The sequence below is a fragment of the Oreochromis aureus genome, linkage group 7, assembly GCF_013358895.1.
Source record: "Oreochromis aureus strain Israel breed Guangdong linkage group 7, ZZ_aureus, whole genome shotgun sequence".
Taxonomy (NCBI): Eukaryota; Metazoa; Chordata; class Actinopteri; order Cichliformes; family Cichlidae; genus Oreochromis; species Oreochromis aureus.
The window spans coordinates 2,844,724-2,861,027 of record NC_052948.1 but is presented as its reverse complement, the minus strand read 5'-3'; the positions used below and the strand labels follow the sequence as shown (position 1 = coordinate 2,861,027).

At 38.4% G+C, this 16,304-nt stretch overlaps 1 protein-coding gene across 1 annotated transcript; it reads right to left on the bottom strand.

Moving 5' to 3' along the window:
- Positions 1-8,559: 8,559 nt before the first annotated feature.
- Positions 8,560-14,953, bottom strand: LOC116325302. Its single transcript, XM_039614694.1, has 13 exons — positions 14,910-14,953; positions 14,565-14,730; positions 14,363-14,445; positions 14,088-14,264; positions 13,834-13,941; positions 13,006-13,077; positions 12,280-12,912; positions 11,799-11,885; positions 9,781-10,311; positions 9,598-9,666; positions 9,410-9,504; positions 8,836-8,962; positions 8,560-8,670 (listed from the first exon to the last, which is right to left on the bottom strand). Exons 2-9 carry the CDS (start codon positions 14,572-14,574, stop codon positions 10,141-10,143), a joined length of 1,341 nt encoding a protein of 446 aa, XP_039470628.1. The 5' UTR covers positions 14,575-14,730; positions 14,910-14,953; the 3' UTR covers positions 8,560-8,670; positions 8,836-8,962; positions 9,410-9,504; positions 9,598-9,666; positions 9,781-10,140.
- Between the last annotated feature and the right edge of the window lie 1,351 nt (positions 14,954-16,304).

The following is a 16,304-nucleotide window of genomic DNA, read 5'->3' as shown; positions in this document are numbered from 1 at the left end:
CACACACACACACACACACACACACACACCATCTCACATCATCTATAACTGACTGAGACTCTCCTCCAGACACTCAATTCCTTTAACTTCCTTTAACTTTAAACATGTTTATATTGTCCATTCTGTAAAATAGTCAGATGTCTATTCATATTAATGTACAGAATTCACCTGCTGCTGCTTCTCTACTGCACATTCACCCAATGTATATACTATATATATATATATATTCATAATGTTATTCCTCTACCCCCCCATGTTTTTGCACATGTCGAGGAGCGTGTCAGGATACATTTCACTGTGTGTTATACTTGTATAACTATGCATGTGACAAATAAAGAACCTTGAACCTTGAACCTTGAACCTTGAATATTCCATTAAACTGGATGCTGTGTTCTGTTACTCCTGTAGAAAACGTCATTCTTTTCAGTCCAAATATCCGTTTTGTGAAGGCAAGTAGAGAATTCAACATAAGATCATAAGATCTAAGATCTCTTAAACTAATTAATCTGCTTAATCTAGTAGAAAGACAGAGATCAGTGTACAGAGAAAAGGGAGGAAGACGAATGCAGATGGAGAAAAAGTAGATACTATATTTCTACCTCATTGATTTTTATTGAAAATTCACTGCTCATACATAGAATAATTCATAATAATTATCACTTGTTCAAATTCACGGTTTAAAAGGGCATTAGGGGCTGTTGTGTCATGCTTAGTTCATTAGAAGACGTCACATCAGCCCGGGTGTATGTTAAAGCTACAACAAAGCTAGATATGGAGCAGTTTACGCATGGAAGCTGTTGACTGTTATGTTACTGATGTGATAAAAGGGTGGGGACAAAACTGAGCTACAGAGGTTGAATTTCAGTGCCTTGGATCACCTGGTCGGCGAGATTTTAATGAGCTTTAATAAGCACAGAGGGAGAGATCCCTTTGGATGTAACAACAATAAAGCCCATCATGAACTGATATCGACGTGTTGGTGCCGCTCCTGCATCATAACAATGTTTGTCTAGGATCAACATCAGCCTGTAGGCGCACACGCTCAGAGCAAATCAGTGTATAGAAATGCCACTTGTTTTGCACATTTCCAACTGCCGACCTCTGTATATTTTATTTTTATTTAATCTTTTATATATACACACACACACACACACACACACACACTCTTATATTTGTACATATATTTTTTGTTATAATCCTCAGATTTACCCATTCTTATATTTTCCTAGTGCTTACAATACATGTTATTGTATTGTATTTTGCACACCTTTGTTGCTTGTGAAGCTTGTACACAAGAATTTCAGTCGCATGTGCTGTACCAGTGTACCTGCACATGTGATGTGACAATAAAAGTGATTTGATTTGAATCAGGATAATTTGCATCGGTAGGTGACACTGCACTAGAAGAAGTGTAAGTCAGTAGTGAAGAGGCAGTGTATGGCCCGAGCGCCGAAAAGAACTGATTAACCCGTTCTCACTCCCGAGGCGTAACATCCCGACGTTTTGTCACGTCCCGCAGCGTTCCTGAGGAACGCGAAAGGTGACCTTCCACGTTGTTATGGTATGCGGCGGGTTCCAGCCCTGTATTGCAGCCCTAAACCTAACCTTATCCCTAAACCTAACCATGACCTTATTCCTAACCTTAACCAGCACTTTAATGACATGAAATAGTGTTTTCCCAAGCGATTTTAAGGGAAAAAACGAAGATGTGTAGATTGAGTCCAGACGGTTCTCATGTGTCCGCAGTTTTCCGATGTCCTCACGTAGGAACGTGTTGGGTGCCCGGAAACGTAATATGTTGACGATTTGTCAACTAGCGTAAAATGTTAGGCTTTGGGAGTGAGAACGTGTTCGATTAACCTGCTGTTTTTCTGTTCTGTGAAAAATAAATATGTAGCACGGAGATGAGTTGGCCCATCATTTTAGTCAGTCAACACCGTCACTTCTTTCTCAAGAGAGGAACCTTCAGTCAAATGAAATGGGGGGGCTAGTATTTTCATGTCTTTATCTTAATTATAGTGCAGGCAAGCAACTGCAAAAAGAACTTGGACAAAGCCACTGACCACATACCAGCGTCTGTTACCAGGGCATGCTATACGCTGTATATATGAATTCCAAAGATCCACAAAATTCCCACTCATATTGATTGTTAGCAGTACAAACTCAGCCACCTACAAGATTTCCAAGCACCTCACCGCCATTCAAGCTGCCCTTGTGGAGAACACATTCCATCACATCAAAAACTCCACTGACTTCACCAACATGGCCGATAAACTTACCCTGGATACAGATGAAACCATAGTATCCTTTGATGTGGTTTCACTCTTCATCACACCTCAGCGCATACAAAAAGCACATATCAATACACCATAGAAACACAAGACAAGCAACAGGGGCAGGTAAAGGGTAATAGAGAGCCGGTGTAGACAGCGCATCCGGTCCTGCAGCATGTCTGCGCTGGTCCAGTCGACCGCCATCTTCTCCGGGAGGGGACAAGCATCGAAGGCGTTTGGAAAGGGAGGGGGAATGAGTGTGTATCAGTATATGTGTATGTGTGTGTATGTGTTCAGAGTTCAGCTGAGAAAGTGTCCTTCACCCTGCCAGGCTAAGTAAACAGTCTTCCAGCCAACCCAGGTGGCCTTGTGTAGGATAGGAAGAACAGTCTAAGCACAGTCCGTTATCAGGGTATTGTTGTTCATCTCCAGCCTTGAGACCGCAGCTGGCGCTGAAGGGATAGCCGCATAAAGTGATGGTGGTTTTTACTTTAGTGCGAACAACTCATATGAATTTCAAAAAGCTGTTCTAACAGTCCGACACTGGTCTCTCAATCTCCCGTTGGAGAGCCGTGAGCTTCTCCATGATGTTATCAAACGTACGCTCTCTGATGTTGTCATTCTTGTGCTCAAAGAGCCGATTCTGAGAACTCATGACCGCAGTGAGCTTCTCCAAGATGTGATCCAATTTGCGCTCAGAGGTCTTATTCTGAGTATTCACAGCAGCTGTAAGCTTCTCCAAGATCTTATCTGTGCTGCACTCAATGAGCCCATTTTGAGAACTCACGCCTCGTCCCATCGTTTCAATCCCAGCGGGCGGCCTTGTGGGGGTTTGAACAGCCAGTTCCGCTTTCTTAATTCTTTGTAAGCCAGGGCCAAGCCAGCTCCGATCAGCAAGAACCCTGTTATCATGGTTCCGAATAGGTAGATATCTTCAGCGTCTTCGATCGACAGTCCCGCCAGGCACACGACCCTCCGGTTATGCCACCTGTCCATCGTGTATCCGGCAGGGAAAGTACCTCCAGGACACTCAGGCTCACCCGAGCCCAGACTTCTCGTTGAGAAAAGGGTGTCAATTGCATTCAGGGACCAGTTAATCAAATCCATAATTCCTCTTTTAGGTTTTAGAGAACAGACTGTGAGAGAGTGTTCCAGGGAAAAAGTGCAAAAAAACCCCCCCACGAGACTAGACAAGGACACAAGAGGCTAAGCAGGGAAGCTAAGGGAGAGGAGGAGGAGGAGAGGAGAAAAGTGCGACCGCCTTCGTCAAGAGCAAGAAAATATTTATTGAGGAGAATGGAAACCTCAACAATGAAGTTTACTGGAAGCTCACACATCAGTACCTCCTCTTTGACTCCCACCACTCTCTGGAACACAAACTTGGAGTAATCAGGACCCAACAACACCGGGCAAAAAACTTTTCCTCTAAGCCAGAAGGGGAAGAAAAAGGAACACACACACTTCTCTTGATCCCCTAAGACTTAAGTGTATATTTATTTCCTTACTCCTTTTATATTTATTCACAGTGTTGGGAAGGTTACTTTTAAAATGCATTCCATTACAGAATACTGAATACATGCCCCAAAATGTATTCTGTAACGTATTCCGTTACGTTACTCAATGAGAGTAACGTATTCTGAATACTTTGGATTACTTAATATATTATCGTGCTGTTTACAACTACGTGAATGTACTATTGTATACTACTGCTGTGATTTATTACTGATACTGAAGGTCCGCGGCTCCGAACCGTAGTAAAGGGACCTCTGGCTAATACGGTGGGTTCCGGGCTGGTAGCCGAAAACTAGCTTTACTTTGTTGTCTGTGTCAACTTTGCTTGCCAGAGACAGAGAGAGGCGTTGAAAGACTGCTCCAACGGAACTTATTTACACGAACACAGTGTACAGTTCAGTCTTAATAGCTCACTTACAAATGGGCTCGTCAGGCACTCTTCTTGGCTGTAGTGGTTATTATTATATTTACATGCTTCCAGCTCCCGTTTTTGCTCCGTGATAGCTCAGACTTTTCCTTTCTCTCCCTCCCTCGCTCACAGACACATAACGTGTATGGCAGTCCATTCTCCCTGCAGCACGGACTACACTGCCCATGATGCTACATTCTTTAGGGCCATGCCTGTAGCATTCTGCCTTTTAGCTTAGCACAACAACAACAACAAAAAAGCGTTCTCTCACCCAGGAAACACAGAGAGAGAGCGCGCGTCACCCTGTAACCATGGCAACCGTAACGCTGCCGCCTGGAACAACATTAGGTAGCTGTCAAACAAACCCAAACAGTCCTGACCCGCGACAATATGAAACAGGGAAGTACCGCCGTGTAATCCATTTATTTCAACAAAGTAACTGTATTCTGAATACCACCTTTTTAAACGGTAACTGTAACGGAATACAGTTACTCATATTTTGTATTCTGAATACGTAACGGCGGTACATATATTCCGTTACTCCCCAACACTGTTTATTCATTAGCTTTTTTGCACTGATGTTACTGGAGCCTTGTTGTCTATTCTCTCTGTATGCTGCTGCTGTTTTTAGTTTCTTTGAGCACTGCACAGTTGGACCTTGGGGGTAAAATTGCTGAGATGGCCTCCAGACCTGCAAACTACCAAAACTTTTTTTTGGTATTTAGTTTTTCCACACATTTCTTCTGTATCTTGCTTATTTTATACCAAATAAATATTGATACGTCTTAGCAGTGGCGGTCCTAGCCTATTTGGCGCCCTGGTGAACACTCCTCTGCCCCCACACACACACACACACACACACACGTATGAAGACAGAGAAAATATAGTATGCAAACGGCTACTAAACAGACATCATAATTCATATTAATATTAGATTATTGTATATATTGTTTGGAGTTTAGTCTGTTACTGTAACTATTTTTACCATTTCTTCTTGGAGGAGCTTTAACCCACATAATTAAGAAAGTATTCTGAAAGTTTTAGGATACATGACCTGCCATTATCCAATGACACATCTGCTTACCTGTATCTTTTGCTCGTTTCTCCTTGTAGGAGGCATAATTAAATGTATTGAATTTTAATGATCACTGGGTTTTCATTTGTTTGGTTGCTATGGTGATGTTTAACTGGAGTCACGTGGGTGCTAGCGGTGACATTAAGAGTCAGTCTGTCTTTCACTGGTTTAATTTTGACAGAGAGGAGGGCTGGGTAGCTGTATTTTTTGTTGACCGCAGCACAACGAGTTTCCCCTTGTTGCATTAGAGCCTGTGATGTTTTAAGAGTTTGAGTCGCGAGCCGATCACATTGCTCTGTAAACTTTTCAAGCACTTTAATAAACAAGCAAGAAATTCCACCTCTGGCATTATTGCGTAAAGTTGACAGCACGTCAGGCAAATAGGCAGGCTCAGTCCCCAGCCTCTAGAGATTGTGGAAGTCGCTACACTCCTCCTCTTCTTTTCTCTTTTTTTAAACTTTAAAAACGGGTCGTGTGTGAGACTTTGAATCAACAAAATATAAAATATACATTTTAAATTGTTATTGATCCCTTTACCCCGAGTCCAAAAGTGTATATTTATTTTTTTACTCTTAAATATTTATTGTTTGTTTACTTGCACTGCTGTAACTGGAGCCTCGTCGTCTCGTCTCTCTATATACTGGACTGTATGTAGCGGAGATGACAATAAAGTTTACTTTGACTTCAGCAGCGAGCAGGCGCACCGAGGGCTCTCGCGCTCACTTTTCTTGTATCGATTGATTGATTATGCTTTATTCATCCCGAGGGAAAACTGCGGTCAAGTGATCCCTCACTTGCGAAGTCACAGTCAAGCTAGCCGCCCCGTCAGCCGCACCTAAAATGTGGTTGCACTACTCTTACGCATATTACGGTATGGATGCCGACTGGCTTAGAAACGCAGTCTTTTGTGTCCTGACACTATTTAACTTCACTCCGTTTTGGTTCATCTCCACTTTTCCCCCTGTGATCCACAGTCAAGATTACTGTACGAATCAGATAAAATTAACAATAAAATTTGCCCAATATACAGTACTGTACTTTTAATATCTTCATCTTTGACCTCAGATTACAGGAAAACTGTAAGAGGTGCCGCAGATATCTCACTGGATTCTGACTCTGGGTGACCCCCACTCTTCACCCTGTGATCCACAGACAAATTTACTGTACAGTTTTTGAGAAAATTAATAGTGAAATTTTTGCTTGACTGTACTCTATATATTCCCAACTTTGACCTTGAATTACAGGAAAACTGTAAGAGGTGCCGCAGATATCTCACTGGATTCTGACTCTAGGCCATCTCCACTCTTCACCCTGTGATCCACAGACAAATTTACTGTACGGTTTTTGAGAAAATTGATATTAAATTTTGCTCTATTTACTCTACTGTACTATATAGATTCCCAACTTTGACCTCAGATTACAGGAAAACTGTAAGAGGTGCCGCAGATATCTCACTGGATTCTGAATCTAGGCCATCTCCACTCTTCACCCTGTGATCCACAGACAAATTTACTGTATGGTTTTTGAGAAAATTGATATTAAATTTTGCTCTATTTACTCTACTGTACTATATAGATTCCCAACTTTGACCTCAGATTACAGGAAAACTGTAAGAGGTGCCGCAGATATTTCACTGGATTCTGACTCTAGGCCTTCTCCACTCTTCACCCTGTGATCCACAGACAAATTTACTGTACGGTTTTTGAGAAAATTGATATTAAATTTTGCTCTATTTACTCTACTGTACTATATAGATTCCCAACTTTGACCTCAGATTACAGGAAAACTATACGAGGTGCCGCAGATATCTCACTGGATTCTGAATCTAGGCCATCTCCACTCTTCACCCTGTGATCCACAGACAAATTTACTGTATGGTTTTTGAGAAAATTAATAGTGAAATTTTTACATTTTGCTTGACTGTACTATACAGATTCCCAAATTTGACCTCAGATTACAGGAAAACTGTAAGAGGTGCCGCAGATATCTCACTGGATTCTGACTCTAGGCCTTCTCCACTCTTCACCCTGTGATCCACAAACAAATTTACTGTACGGTTTTTGAGAAAATTGATATTAAACTTTGCTCTATATACTCTACTGTACTCTACATATTCCCAACTTTGACCTCAGATTACAGGAAAACTGTAAGAGGTGCCGCAGATATCTCACTGGATTCTGACTCTAGGCCTTCTCCACTCTTCACCCTGTGATCCACAGACAAATTTACTGTACGGTTTTTGAGAAATTTAAATCCTAATCCATTACTGAACAAAATGAGATCCCTGCAGTATTTGCTAACTTCAAGAAATTTCTTTCCACACATAATTTAAATTTTTAAAACCGTAGTTCACACACCACCTCAAGTAGCAACTTTAGTTTTAGACATTATTTATTAAGTGCTTAATCACAACAATATTCACCTTAAGGCACTTTACATAATAAGGTAAACCTTACAATAATACATTCAGAGAAAAACCCAACAATCATACGACCCCCTATGAGCAGCACTTTGGCGACAGTGGGAAGGAAAAACTCCCTTTTAACAGGAAGAAACCTCCGACAGAACCAGGCTCAGGGAGGGGCGGCCATCTGCCTCGACCGGTCAGGGTGAGAAATTACATTTCTGAGATTACTGATTTCTCATATTACTACTACACAGTTTAGATATATTGTTATTCATTATCTGTCATCACACAAACCAACCCAAAAAATCAAAAAGGAAATACTTAAAGTAAGTGCACAAAGCAAGAATGTTATACACATTGTGTTTTACACATGTGTTCCTCAAAACACCAATAACAACTATAACCAGATTATTAAAGTAGCTTTCACTACATGTGGAATTAGGTTACACAAAGAACACACTTCCACTCTGTCTTCTGAGCACTGCTGAGCTGTTCATTTGTCATGTCCAGGAATTCAGAATGGAACCAGCGGTTGCAGTTATCACACTGGATCTGTAAACAAAAAATATATGAACTTTTATAAACACATTAATGAAATAATTCTATGTTTTAATCAATTACAATCCTAAAGACACAGACTCAAATACTTTGTTGTAGATAACAAAACTATTTTAAAAAATACTATACCCAGTCAGTGATGGAGGGTCCTGGATTAGGTGGTTTCGCCGTTGCACACATTGCACAGTTGTTGTCACTGTCAAATACTAAAACATACCATATTTATTTTTATATATATATATATATATATATATATAAAAATATATATGTTCATCAGTTTGACACAAAGAAATATGTCCTTTTGAAGAAGATATTACACACGGAGGCCTCAAGCATTGTCTGTGCAAATGTCCTTCGTGCCTGGGCCATCTCTTTTTGTCGTCAAAAATGTCATTTCGGGTTTATTTGGGAATGCTTCCATTACTTCTTTGGCCATCTGAAATCAAAACAAAACTAAAATTTAATTGAAAACATCTGCAAATGTTACACTTCCTGTTTACACAATTTAACCTTTTCAGATTATTTTAACTTCCCCACCCCCAACCACATCTTCTTATCTAATTTTACAGAAAAATATTATTGCGTTAATGTGGTACCATACCATGATGACCATTACCCCGCAGCTAGAACCATCACGTTGAAATGGATGTGTCAGTACTCCTCCTCGAAGTCTCACATTCACCCAGTCTGTTTTGTTGTAGCATGTCCTCCTCATTTTGAAGTATTCACTTTGTGAACAAAACGTACATCACATTTATATACAAATGAAAGATAATAGTGACACAGAAAAAGAACATTCTCTACTTTTTCATTAATCACATAGACACATATAATACTTATTAATGTGTTTTAATGATGTGTCAGAAAGCCCTGTGCTCTAGATGATGTTGCATGAAGTATTAAAATTCATAACATGTTCTTTTAAATCTACAAATGTTAACTGTCTCAAATGTCTCACTGCTTAAACACTATCAGTGTTTTCTTTATTATTTAAAATTACATATGTGTGTAATTTTGAAGTATTTTTTAAAATTCTTTAAAGAACTGATAACCACAGATTTTATTAAACTTCCATCTTCAACTATATCTTTACCTTTAGAAAAATACCTCCTAAGTCCTCCTGTCACTTTTCTAATATTTTATGTTATTATATACATGTAATAACGCATAATTACCGAAATCTTTTGGCTGCACGGTCAGACTCTTCCTGCTCCAAAGAGTTTCTCGAAGGATCGACCAAATACAGACAGCTGTCATCTGCATTTATGTACTGCGATAGATATATAAATTTTAAAAGTACATAAATTATGAAGAATGTGTTATTGAGACAAACTTTTTCCCCAGAAATGCTGCTTGTACTAACCAGAAACTTCCAGTGTACATTTCCAATGTTCACAAAGGATAAAATGGCTGTGTAGTTGTCAAAGTTTACCTGTGACATATTAGAAATTAATTACAAATTTGCAAAAATACTTTTTCCATTTATTTCAAGACATTAATAAAATTTAAAAAAAAAAAAATTCTCGAATATATTTAAAAAATTTACCTTGAACAAGCTTTGTCTCCTGATTAGTTCTCTCTCTCCATAGAGGATCACACCGCTCGTGTAGTGGTTCATAATGTAGATATTATTTCCCAGATTTAGCTGAATGGCCCAGTGGTGCAGGAGACTTTCAATGACCTGAGGAGTATAATAAATAACATTTTATTACTTTGTAAACATGATAAAGTTTTGGAATATAAAGGTTAATAAATAGTTTTTTACTTACGTATACTCAGTATTAAGTCATGAGGATATGCCTGGAATGTTGATCTAAAGCAGTACTTACTGAATGTGTAGGGAAAAACCAATGTTCTGCCCCAGCTTTAACGTTAACCTTATGCAGTCCTTTTTATTTATTTATTTTTATGTTTTGTTTTTAAAAAAAACTGGATTACATACCTCTCCAACAAGCCAGCTGTGTGGTCTAAGTGTCAGGAACTCACTGTGACATATGACAAAGTTGTTACCTCTAATCTGAGATGGGACCACCGAAACAACAACTTCCGTTTCCTGTTGTTTCCACAGATATGCGACCTGTGTTTCAACAAGACAATAGTAACTAAATTCAAATAATTATTCTTAAGAGAACATTCATTGCAATCGATTACAACGGTTTTAAATATAATTTTTTAAAGTATTTTATGTACCTGATGCAACAACACGAAAACATCTCCAAATTTGAGAGAGACTTTAATGTAATTTATTTGAGATTTTAAACTACATTAAGAAATCAAAAATTGAGTCAGTTACTGTTGTTTTTGTAATATTAAGGCCAGTAACATGTAAAAGTTACATTTATTGTTGGACTGACATTTGTCATTTTTCTGTGGTCTGTACTTTTCATTCATCAACACATACATATAATATATACATATAATAAAATGTAATATAGAATTACAAAAAAAATGTACAAACAAACTCAGTTTTCCAAACACATAACATAGTTATTGAATTGTTTGTGAATGAGTTTGTTTGTGAAACATCACCTGTGATTAGGGATGGGTATCGTTTAGGTTTTATCCGATACTGGTGCCAAACCGGTACTTTTGAAACGGTGCCGGTGCTTAACCGGTGCTTAAAGAATGGAGAACACAAAATTGGTCCAAAAACCTCTCATGTTCAGCTGTTTTTTTGTAAAAAGATAACAATGTTAGCCTTTTCTGCAGCTATAGGGCATATATGGTCTCACTCTTGGCTGGAAGCAGTGCTTAAACAATGGAAAAAACACAAACTTTGTCCAAAAACCTCTCATGTTTAACTGTTTTCCACTTTTTCTTTGGTCATTTTAGCCTTTTTGGCCAGGGTGAAGGGAGTATCTGCCATCAAACAAGAAGACAGCCGCATGTAACTACCACGGTGTTTGCTAGTTCACCTTACGTGCATTAATGTAATAATGTGGTTAGCCTACTCAACGTTAATTACACACGAACAACATGAAGCTACTCACGCAGAGAAGAACGGCTGCTGCTGCCATCATCATCCGTCATCATTTCTGCTACACTGGCAGGGCTAGGGGCCAGGACTCTACTCTTCGGGTTCTTGGGGGATGTTGCTAACTCCGGGTCCGATAACAGGCACCACACCCGCAGTAGATGTGCTCGGTGTGAGGTCTCGCAGCAAGCTATCAAACACGGCGCATTTCTCGGCTTTAAAAAAAAAAGGCTATGCGTAGCCAGATGTTTCATCAGATTTGAGGAGTTACCTCCTTTGACAGTATCACAGTATCAGTTTAAAGCACTTGTTGCAGGCTGCTGAGTTTGCATCTTTTGCTGTGAAGTACAGCCAGACTTTTGATCGCTTTGCCTTGGGCATTTTTAATCTGTAGCTCTGCTCTAAAAGAACGTATGTACCTGGGCCCGCCTACTATCCTCGGAAACGTAAAATGATTGGCTAGAATTGGCTCAGGAAAAAAAAAGCACCGAAATAAAGCACCGAAATGTGCGCTGCTTTTCGGTCTGGTTACTACCGTTTATGTCAGAACCGGTACCATCATGGCACCGGACACCGGTACCCATCCCTACCTGTGATGCAGTGTCCTTTGTCAGACCGGTTGATTTTCTCACAAGGTGCTCTGTCCTTTCCAGTGTAGATGGAGAATCCCCTGGCCCCTTGATTTGTGGGTTGAATTTAAACAAAAATATTATTTACTGCTGTGATCATTTTAAGTTATTTTTTATCAAGGAAAACATTGCATTACCTTTTGCATGAATTACACGTTATTAATGCTAATATATTTCACATAATACTCACTAAGTGTGGTCATAACAAATGATCATAACAAATGAAGAAGAACAACATAACTTGAATGTATTTAATGACTGCTACTTTTTGTGGCCTAATTTTTATTACACAATTTGAAAAGGGTTATTCTATGCATCACAGATGCTGTAATTCATAAATTTCACTTGTTATTTCATAATAATTTTTTATTCATGCTTATTGTTATAATTGTTTTTCTAACACTAAAGATGACAATTGTATTTTAAAAATGGGTGTACTCACTGTCCTCCTGACATCAGAGAGTGGCTCCAAAAGGATCTCTTTGAAGGCCCTTTCCATTTCCTTCACGGTTGGATCATCGTTGTTTACCAGGTGTATTTCAAATGGAGGACTTGTGGGGTTCTTATGTTCGATGTATTTTTTGATTGTGGTGACTACAACATCAGCACAGATTGAGACTGGAAAGTTGAATATTCCAGAGCTCACTGCTGGAATGGCAACAGAGGAAAATTTGTGCTCTTCTGCACATGTCATGATGTTCAAAATACCTTTAGATAAAATTTTCTTTGCATGGGATATCATGTGCAATGTTGGTTCATTCTGCAGACACGGGCCTACCAAATGAATCAGCTTCATGCACGGTAGTTTGCCTGCTGTGGTCACTGCAAGTTGTCCAGCCTTTAACTTGCCATTTTTAGCAATGAAGAGATCACTTTCTGTTTGGATAGTATGTCCTCCAGTAGCAGACAGTGCCCCTGCAAGTCCACCCACGTGAGAGAGACTTTCATTTGCTGCATTAACGATTGCATCCACTTTGAAGGCACATAAATCTCCTTTCCATACTGTGACCGACACTTTATTAGCCATGTATGTTGCTTTTTTTTGGCAAACGGCTATTTGTTCCTGGCTCTCATCCTACAAAGATAGACACATTTTAATTTTCAGAGTCATTTATGACAATAACACACAAAACATAAATGTAGACATTAAAAAAAATTCTAAAAATACCTGGTTTTGAGGAGCATCATATTGTTTGTGCTGTTCCTGTTTAAAGGTTTGAACAGTGGTCTTCCCTTTTACCTGTTAACAGATAACATTTTTGAATGACTTTATATAATAGAATATAATATACAATAGAATATGGTCATGAATGAGACAAACTTGTTCTGAATTGAGATGTATGTAATGAGTGAGCATCTGTCCTGCTGTTGGTGTACCATACAGGAACTGATATGACTGTATACGAGTACCTAGTCCCCTTAAAGGACTCTGTCCAACATTATGTCCCAAGTAAACAGAGGAACTATGAGATAAAAACATCGTCAGTATGTGATGCCCGGGCCAGCTGTACAGGGAACATGCTAGTGTACGATTGCAAACTTGCCTGCCTGCAGTCAGGGCACGTCAGCTGAGCTTAATACAGTAGGTCTCCAAAAGACAATGATCAACCTTGAAAGCTTGTTTAATTCATATGCCCTTGGCCTACAACTGCTGAAAACAAAGCTTTACATGGTGTGACCATCAAAAAGCAAAGAACCTGAGCTTACTCCTGCACTTATGTCACCTATGGACCTGCATTTTTTGTCATTAAAGTGGTGGTTCACTAAGGCCCATGCCCTGGTGCAATACAACCTCAAAACACATTAAAGATTTCAGGTAATCAGTTGGATTCAAGTTTGATAAAACATTGAAACATGGAGACGGATGTTATTTTATAATTCATGCTTTGTAAATAGTCAAAGCAGACACTTTACCACAGAGGACAAAAGGAGTATGGCAATCGAGAGGACATCACAAGGTTTAATTATTGAAAACAATGGGAACATGATGACTTACCTCAGTTTTCTTCTTCTTCAGTGGAATTTCTGTCACTAACGGTGACACGTACACACCTTTTCGTTTAATGCGTTTGTCTTTCCATTTCTCCATTTCCACGCGAAAAGACTGTTGATTACACATACATACTTTTAATGCTTACTTATTTTATCATCTGTTAATTCTACAGTCATAGCCAAATGTTTTCACTTTTTCTTAGTTTCTTGTTCTATTTGTATAAAACATCATTTTCATTATTAGGAAGTTATTCATACCTTTTGTCTTGATTTTTTCATGTCTGCATATTCAAGCAGGAGGGCATCGTGCATTTTTTGATAAATTTCCACAAAGTCATCAAGCCTTGTCAGTCTCCTTCTCTGGATACGGATTTTTTTCAAATCCCACTGGCTTTTCTCCATGATTCCTTGGGTTCTGTTGTCTTGTGTAAAATTCTTAAATGCAATAGTACAGTTTTTAAGTCAATATCTATGTATTTGAAATTTCTATACAATTTATGCTTCTTTTTCACTTATTCTTCTCCCTATGATACCTGGTTCTTGGATTGCTGAATGTCACTATAGAGTTTACTGAGCTGCTGGTAAGCAGGACCAGTACCATGACGTCCAAGATCCCCTAAGGAGAATAGAAGTAAATGAAAACAAACTTAAAATATATAATTCAACATTTAGCACATTTACATTAATAAAAAACTGACAATTTAAGATAGTAATAAAACAAATAAAAAAATGTACCGAGCATCATTGATGACCACAAAGTTGCATGTGGTAGAAGGTGATTTACCAGACCGGCAATAAATTTGGGTGCATAAAAGATGTTTCTTTCGCCCTCACAGTCCAGTGTTGCATTGTCAACAATTGCCTGGAAATGGGTCTTCAAGGGGGCATTCTTAACATCAGTCTGTAAAACAGATATATATCTGTATTCATCAAGTTCTCAAACCAAAGAAAAAATAATTATATAAAATGTTATTGTGGTTTAAAATATATATTCTTTAAATAATGTAAATTCATTTATTCATTTGTGACAGACACAAGTAAAAAAGTTCTTAATATGGTTAAAAATAAATCTTAGCTAACCTTGTAATCTTCAGCATTCACAGTCTTTTCATCAAAATCCAGGGTCCCCCGTTTTTTCATAAGGATTTTCAAATTGTTGTAGTGTTTTCTTACATTCCTTCCACTGCAAGGACTGCAAAACAGTATTGCTGCACTATGGACAACATCATCCATGTCTTTTAAGTTATCAGAGCATGCAAGGAGCCCAAACACATGCAGTCCAAGCCGGTAGTTCTCTGGAATACTGGGAAAATGAACGAATGAAATCTCTGTTAGTAGGACATTACAAATCTTGTATTCTTTTTTAATTATTAAAATAAATGTACTCACTGTTTTTTACAAAGGTCCTTGGCATTTTTAATGACATGGCTCAAACATCGATGAAGAATGGGAATGTTGAATTCCTGTGCTGAATGCTGGCCAGTGAGTAAGACATAGTACTTCTGCAGCAGATCCTCTAGACTTGTTCTGCAGAATGTCATGGAAATGGATCGGAGGAGTACCAGGGATCCATCACACATGAACATTACAGGCCTTTTGTAGGCCCGATTACCAAATGCTCTTACAAGATCAGTCTGAAAGGCCTGCAAGAAGTACTGTAAGTCAAGAAATAGAGTTTGTTCTCATAACACAACCAATTGTTATCTTAATGAAAAATCACATGTTGTCTAAACTTTCGTCTTAGTTTAGTTGACTGAGATTTGTTAGTCAGTTCAACTCCTTTAATTGTCATTTTTACTTGGGAAAACCCTTTCAGCTAAATTAAAATAATCTATTGTTTAAACTCTTGTCCTAGTTCAGTTGACTTGGGTTTTTAGTTAATTCAAATACTTTAGTAGTTCTTTTAACTTGGGAATCTATTTTAGCTTAACTAACATAATCTGTTAGCTAAGTTGATTTAAGTTTATTAATTACCTGAGCTCCTTAAGGTAGCTGAGTGAACTTGTAAATCAGTTTCATTTTAATTATCAGAGTTGATTGACTGGATGTAAAGAAAATGTGTATTAAACATCTTAAGTTTTGTTTTTTAGCTTTCTAACATCCATTTCAGCAAAACTACCTGTTAGGTTTATCTTAGATCTCAGGTTTAAATATCTACATTCCTTTAAATTAATTTTCTGTTGTTTACAGAAAAAAAAATAAAACCCACAGATTCCATTAAAGTGTATCTGATCATTTCATACAGAAAGTTTGTTTTAAGAACATGACAAGACAATTACTAATGAGCACCCAACATTCACCATTTATTGTGCCATCTTAGTCATCTGAGAAACAGAAAAATCAGTGACGTAGCTCATCAGGCTCACAATCCATCAAAACTCAAAGGTTGCTCCTGTGAAACAATAAATTTGAACTTGGTCTTGAGCCCAGTTTGGGTGAAGATTAAATTCTGACCAATACTCTAGGAGCAGTAGT

Coding starts and splice junctions, on each gene's coding strand:
- LOC116325302 (XM_039614694.1), bottom strand. Junction 13,942..14,087: donor TGAAAAAATCAAGACAAAAG/GTATGAATAACT, acceptor TGTAATCAACAG/TCTTTTCGCGTGGAAATGGA. Junction 10,312..11,798: donor CAAAGGACACTGCATCACAG/GTAGGGATGGGT, acceptor GTTGAAACACAG/GTCGCATATCTGTGGAAACA.